Here is a 7345-nt window from a genome sequence, read left to right on the forward strand (position 1 = left end):
AATAACCTCTAAAAGCTACTTTTTAAAACTAATTATGAAAATACTATATTCGAATATTAGAAGTGCAAATGCCAATTTTGAAAATCTTGCATCTCAACTAACTGATCTAAATATAGATATTTTTGCCTTAAATATGGTACAACATTTTCACAGGCCGTTTAATCCTAGTTCCATCAACTAAACCATATCTCCACATTAGACGAGGTAGCTTAGGCTCCTCAATTAAAACAAAATCACCAATTTTTAACTCTTTTGTAGGTTTCATTTTCCAATATTGTGCGCGGAAGGCAGCTCTAACAAATAATTATGTTTCCATTTAGCCCAAAATTGATCTAACAAACTTTGACGATGTTTTAACCGAATTTTTAATTGTTCCTCTTTGGGGTTTAAATGTTCGTTTTTCCTGAAAACCTGAGAAGGTAGAACGGTCAACCTACGACCCACCAAGAAATGGGCGGGGGTTAAAGGTATTGGCTCATTAGCGTCGCCGTAAACAAAGGTGAGTGGGCGAGAATTAATAGTCGCTTCAATTTCAGTTAGTACAGTTTGAATTTCTTCAAAGTTTAATCTAGATTTTCCAAGCACATTTCTGAGAGCTACCTTAACAGAGCGCACGAGACGCTCCCAAAAACCACCCCACCAGGCGGCGCGATCAGCGATGTACCGCCACGAAATTTTGTGAGCACCGAAAAAATTCAAAACTTCCGGACTCCGGATATTTTCAAACAATTTGGCTAAGTCGGCATCCGCTCTTTTGAAGGTCATCGCGTTATCACTGTACATAACCCGAATTATTCCGCGCCGTGAAATGAAACGCCTAAACGCGAGTAGAAATTTTTCCGTAGATAAATCCGACACCAGCTCTAAATGTATAGCGCGCGTTACCCCGCACGTGAAAAGCGCCACGTAACATTTGTTCATGTCCTTCGAGTAGAGAGGACCCGCGAAATCTGTTCCCGTAACTTCAAATGGTGGCCCCGGAGTAGTCCGTGTTGTAGGTAGGGGCGCCATGACGACGCTGGAAGGCTTGGACTTGAACTTCTTGCAGACGGGACAATCACGTATGACCCTTTTAATCAGTTGCCTCGCTCGGGGAATCCAATAATTTTATCTTATTTCGACCAAGGTGTCATTTACTCCGCCGTGCATCATTCGCTCGTGATGATGCTTGACCAATAGCTCTGAGAAACGATGATTTGGCGCTACAATACGAGGATGCTTCTCCCCGTACGTGAAATTGTCTCCAGGCAAGCGCCCTCCTAGGCGCATGATTCCCTTTTCGTCTAGCTGTGGCTGGAGAGTTAGAAGAGACGACTCCCTCTGGACTGGTTTTTGATTTGTTGAATTAGCCATTTCATCCGCGTACGATTGCTCTTGGACGACTCTGACCCAATATTCCCCCGCCTCTATCGTCTCATCCGCTTCGATCGGCGACAGAGGTCCTCTCGGTCGCTTCTTCGTAGCAATTTTTACAAATCTTCTTATCCAAGCCGTGATTCTTAAAACAACCTTTAACTCGCTGTATCGGACCAGCTCCAGTACTGGACCAATAGAATTTTGAATGCTGCAAACGGCTTGGATTGCTTCCCTGTAGGTCGCCCTTAACTCCTTTTCCGCTAATTTGGTATCCAATTTTCCGCTCTGAATTCCCGAAGCGAGTTCTCCGCCGCTTACGAACCAATCACCATAGTTGACTTTTAGATAATTCCAATAGCGATTTCCCTCTTGTCGGCAAGTCTGCCGGGTTGGTTTTCCCTTCGCAATGGCTCCAATTCAAAGGATCCGTTAATTGATGAATTTCTTTTACCCGATTCGCGACAAATGGCAAAAATTCTTTTGGTGGTCCACTGATCCATCTCAGTACAATCGTCGAATCCGTGTAAAACCGTATATGCTCGAATTTACCGGAAAATGTCGGTATTAGCACGTTTGCGAGACGAGATCCGATAAGGGCGCCCATCAATTCCAGCCGAGGTAAGGTTAATTTCTTTTCCAATGGCGCAACTCGGCCCTTCGACGCGATGAGGGCAGTACGAACTCTCCCGCCATGCTCCCGGTACCGGACGTAGGCGACCACGGCGTAATCTTTCTCGCTCGCGTCAACAAATACGTGTAGCTCTGGGGCTACTTCTTCCAGCTTTCCGTCAAAAATGTGTCGCCGAATTTTAATTAGTCGAAGATTTTGGAGGTCCACGCGATGATCTGCTTCTGTTTTTTATCCCCTTCGCTCTTTTCTGCCCAAAGTTCTTGAAAGATAAATTTAGCCTTCATAACGAAAGGCGCCAGGAAGCCCAAAGGGTCGAATACCCTCGCTACCGCTTTTAGGACCCACCTTTTGGTATTCTTCCGATCGACTAAAAATTCCGTTAATGCGCTGTGATAAAAATGCAAAACGTCATTATCTTCGTTCCAAGAGAGTCGAAAAACTTTGGTTGATTTTTCCTGGGAGCCCTTGCTTGCATCGTTACTAATCCCAAGGCGCTCTAGTAACTCCGCGGAGTTACTCCTCCACTTCCGTAGCGTCATACCAGCTTCCGAAAAAAATAGTTCCCGCTTCGTTTGACAGTTTATAGGCATTCTCGACGTTGTCCGAACCCGATAGAAAATCGTCCATGTATAATTCTCAGAGAATCGCTTCGCTGGTGATAGGATATTTCTCCTTATAGCCTTGAACGTGATGCCTGATGGTCGCTGAAAGCAGAAAGGGGCTCGCATTTACCCCGAATGGCACTCTCTTTAGTCGATAGATCTCAAGCTCTTGTTTTCCTTGATTCGGTTCCAATGTAATCCACAAAAATCGGAGCGCGTCCCGATCTTCCGGCGCGATGCTTATTTGATGGAAAGCCTTTTCGACATCGGCTATTACCGCAATTTTCTTCTCTCTAAACCTGACCAAGATTTCGAACATTTTCGTAAGAGGTTCGGTCCCGATTTTACGCAATCGTTTAATGGCAATGTCCCTTTTGCAAAGCAGGACGGGTCATAAACAATCCGGAGCTTGGTTGTAAGGCTTCCCTCCCGTAGTACCGCTCTGTGTGGAAGGTAATAAACTGGCCTCCCCGCTGGAGGAATTAATTCGCTTTCTGGAACCTTTTCCACGATTCCAGTTTTGATCTGCTCCGTCATGACCTTATTGTAATTTTTGAATACGCTGGGGTTCGCTTTCAGTTTCGTGAGTAGATTCCGCGTTCGACGACTGGGTACTTGGAAGTTGTCACCCATTTTTCCAACGTTGTCCTTCCAGGGCAGCGCCACTTGATATCTACCATCTTTCTGGGTGATTGAGTTCTCGAAAGCCAGCATCGTTTGTTCATTTTCTTCCGATTGATTTGTGGACTTGTCTACAATACCGAGTGCGTCTAGCTCCCAGAACGAGCGCAATTGAGAGGAGAGTTGCCCTTCGTCAATGCTGATCCGCATTACCGTTACGCAATTGACCCCGATAGAAGGCGCTGTTGAGTTAGTCGGGCCGTTGATGGTCCACCCGAAGAGCGAATTCGAAGCGACGAGACCCGGTCCTAATCTTTCCGTCTCCTGGTCATTGATGATGTACCACGGGTAATCCGTACCGATTAAAATTTCGATGGGGGTGTCTTCCTGAACCCCGCGCGCTGATTCGTCCGCATCCGCGAGTTGTAGACCGCGCTTGGTCATTTCTTCGATAACATCTGGTGGCGGCGAATTAAATTTGGCGTAACAGATGTTTCGCGCTTCCAACGCGACGATGGAATACCGCTTTTCCGGAAAACGGATGTTGCTCAAATTTACCCGCACGATTTTACGCCTGTACCGAATAGGTGACCCGCCTTCGAACCGATGCACGTCTACGGTCTCTTCGCCGAGGACCTCGAGATTAAGCCTTCGCGACAGACTTTCGCCGATGAAACTAACTTGACTACCGCTGTCAAAAAACACGCGTGACTTTAATTTTTCTCCTCTCGTATCGGTTACTAACACTCGCGCTGTTTGTAGTAGTACCACTTTCTTGGGCCGTTCGACGCACGCGCTGGTTACGGCCGTTCCTCCCGTGGGGTTGATCGGCTGTTTAGGGGCACTATTTCGGTTGCTGACGCATACCGCCTGGAGGTGTTTCCTACCGCAAAATCTACATTTACGCCATCTTTGATGGCAATTTCCCGCCATATGACCACCCTTTAAACATATAAAACATGGCCGCTTGTTCAAAATAACATCCCTGCGCTCCGTAACACTTTTGTCGCACAGGTGTGGGAGATGATCCGCGCCTTCACAAAATGGGCAATTTCTGACATTAGACATTTTATGGTCGACCCCTACACTCAAGGACGCTGCCGTAGGCAAGCCGCTATTATTATTGTTATTCAATCTCACGGGTCTAGGACCATAGTTACTATTTTGATAATTTGCTCTATCCCGGACATTTCTAGATTGAGGATCAGTTCTTTTAAGGGAGCGCGCTCTTTCCATACATGTAATTTCTGTTTGGACATAACTTAATAAATCTCTGTATTCCCATTCTGATCGCTTTTGAACCTGACTTCTACCAAAAGCTAATACAATGTCTTCCGGTAGTAACCCGCCAATAAGATGCACTAAGAAACTACCGTAATTCTCAACATTTACATCCAATGCCTCTAGGCTTCGTACTTCTACCTCGCAAGAATCATACAAATCTTTTAAAGCCTGAATGTCATTAGAGTTCGGAACTGGTTTTAATTGTATGAGATTGTTCTTATGTTTACCGATAATAAGCTCCGGTCTCCCGAATCTATCCTGAATGAGCTCGATGGCCGCGTCATAATTTTCCTCCGTGGTAGCTAAGCCAGCTATGGCCCTAGCGGCCTTCCCTTCTAAATAACTTCTAAGAAAAACAAACTTATCCAATTTTACAATGTCCTTTCTGGAGTGGATCGCTGTCTTGAATTGTCCCCAGAAAGTTTTCCACTTAAGGTAGTCTCCGTCGTACCGTGGTATTTCCAATTTTTTGAGGCGCACTGTAGGTACGGCCGCCGCCATCACGCTCGCCGTCGTCAAGCTCGCCATAGCCTGATTGTTTTCCTCGCGCCTGAGATCCGGGGGTCCTCGCTGTTCTGCCGACTGGTGTAACGGTTGGTGACGCTGCTGGTACCGTCTAGCTCGATTCCGCACGATGATAAGCCGCTCGTTGTATACCATTGCTGCTTCTAATTCCAATTCCAGCTTCTCGTCTTCCAAGAATTCCTGGATTTCCTTGTCGTAGGCTAGAAGATCCTTTTCTTTCGCGTCCAAAAATCCGATCCAATCTTCTAGCAAGTTTAAGTCCGGATCCGCTAATTTCAAACTCAACTCGATTTTTTCTATGGTTTTTGTTACCCACGCCTTTACCGAGCCCCGCTGGCTAACAAGGCGCGCTAGTTTTTTTTCTTCACTCGACATAGTTCTATTTATTGTTAATACCGCTCCAACAAATTAATTTAACCACACGTTCGACTCACCACTCAGTTTCTTGATCACCGTTCCCGGGTTTCGGCACCAAAAAATGATGCGAAAAGCTTTAACACTAAGGTGGGAGAGCAATTAGTTATAAGATCCGCGCAAAGTCAATCGCCGACTGAAAAACGAGAGACTAGTTACTTAATGGTCAAGAAATCCAAATGATAAACACCGCAATTTTAAAGCAACACAAAGCATTTATTTTCAATACCGAAAACCAAAACTACCTAACAAAACGCGCAAAATAAAGGTAGCCAAGAAATTTTTAAACCGCCGCTTCTTCCACTTTTTAAAATATAACTGCCTCAACAAAAGTCATAAGCGCGAGGCTAATTTTTACCACACTTTTTCTGGTATTGGAGATCGAATTGGTGGTGGAGTGGCCTTTTACTTAAAAAATGAAATCAAATTCTCAGTTTTATCTGACATATGTTACTTCAATCAAAATATAGAAAGTTATTCAATCAAACTCAGTACATCTGGAGACATTATTGCTATTATCTACAGGCCTCACTCTGCAAATTTCAATACATTTATAGAAAAATGTGAAGAAATTATCACTAGGGCAAACAATTCCAAAGCTAATATAACTATTGTCGGGGATTTCAATTAGGACTTCAACTGTAATACACCCTGTTCCTCAGCTATTCTCGACCTATTTGCAAGTCATGGCCTAACCAAAAAAATACATGAGCCAACTAGACTAGGAGCAATTTCCCCAAAATGTATCGATAACGTATTTACTAACTCTAACGGCGAAACTACCTTATTAAAAAACACAGATGTATCTGATCACTTCCCCATACTGCTTACCTATGACTTACCGATAATTAACTCGACGGATATAAGTATTAGAGACTTCTCAACTAAAAATCTAAATAGCTTTGCCCATAAAATATCTAGCATTAACTGGGAAAACATTTATTATCTCGATGATGTAAATACTGCGTATAACATGTTTAGCGACACTTTATCTGAACTTTATAAAATCTGTTTCCCTTTTAAAAATATAAAACTAACCAAACAATCATGGATAACCGAAAAGGTAAAAGAAATTATTGCAAAAAAAGAGAAACCTCTATAAACTCTATAACCCCTCGCTGGAAAATAAAACCAATTATGCCTTATATAGGAACTATTGCAATAATCAGATTAGAAACGCAAGAAGTACCTATATTTTTAAAAAAATTGAATCTGCGAACTCGATTAAAGAGAAATGGAGAATTATCAACACAGTTACCGGAAGAACGAAACCCAAAAGCCAGATTCCAAAAACGACATCCGCAGATTCAATGAATACACACTTCACCACAATAATCAACCATGAAATCGAGTACAACTCTCCCGTTGACATTAACCAAAATCCCTCTACTTGCGATCTTTTCCCTGTAACCAGGAATAGACGATTTTCACCCTAAACCAATCAAATTTGTCATTAACCAGATCATCGCGCCACTAGTTTTTCTAATCAATTTGTCATTCACTAAAGGAATCTACCCGAATAGATTAAAAAATACCTCTATAACCCCTATTTTAAAAAAAGGTGATCCTCAAATACCAAATAATTATAGACCTATCTCGGTACTATCGTTCTTTTCAAAAAATTTCGACAAATGCTATATGACAAGAATTACCTCTTTTTGTAATAAGCGCAATTTAATCTCCGACCATCAGTTTGGGTTTCGAGCTGGGAGGGGCACCGAACAAGCCATAGCAGACGTATATCAAAAAATTCTTACCGCCGTATACGCCTCAAAATATTGTATAGGAATATTTCTGGATCTTGAAAAAGCGTTTGACAGCGTTCCCCACCGAAGATTACTTAAAAAATTAGAAAACTTGGAATTCGGAGTTTAGCCTTGGATTGGCTGACAAGCTATCTATCAGGGAGACA

At 43.2% G+C, this 7345-nt stretch overlaps 2 protein-coding genes across 2 annotated transcripts; both read right to left on the reverse strand.

Annotated features, from left to right (window-relative positions):
- Positions 1-261: 261 nt before the first annotated feature.
- LOC149966217 (uncharacterized) lies at positions 262-1011 on the reverse strand. Its single transcript, XM_090167504.1, has one exon. The coding sequence runs from the start codon at positions 1009-1011 to the stop codon at positions 262-264; it is 750 nt and encodes a 249-aa protein (XP_090023630.1).
- A 96-nt stretch (positions 1012-1107) lies between these two features.
- Positions 1108-5394, reverse strand: LOC149966218 (uncharacterized). Its single transcript, XM_090167505.1, has 3 exons — positions 3028-5394; positions 1808-2137; positions 1108-1755 (listed from the first exon to the last, which is right to left on the reverse strand). Exons 1-3 carry the CDS (start codon positions 5392-5394, stop codon positions 1108-1110), a joined length of 3345 nt encoding a protein of 1114 aa, XP_090023631.1.
- Positions 5395-7345: the final 1951 nt, after the last annotated feature.

This window comes from Leiobunum rupestre, chromosome 1 (genome assembly GCF_980474605.1).
Source record: "Leiobunum rupestre chromosome 1, qqLeiRupe1.1.hap1, whole genome shotgun sequence".
Taxonomy (NCBI): Eukaryota; Metazoa; Arthropoda; class Arachnida; order Opiliones; family Sclerosomatidae; genus Leiobunum; species Leiobunum rupestre.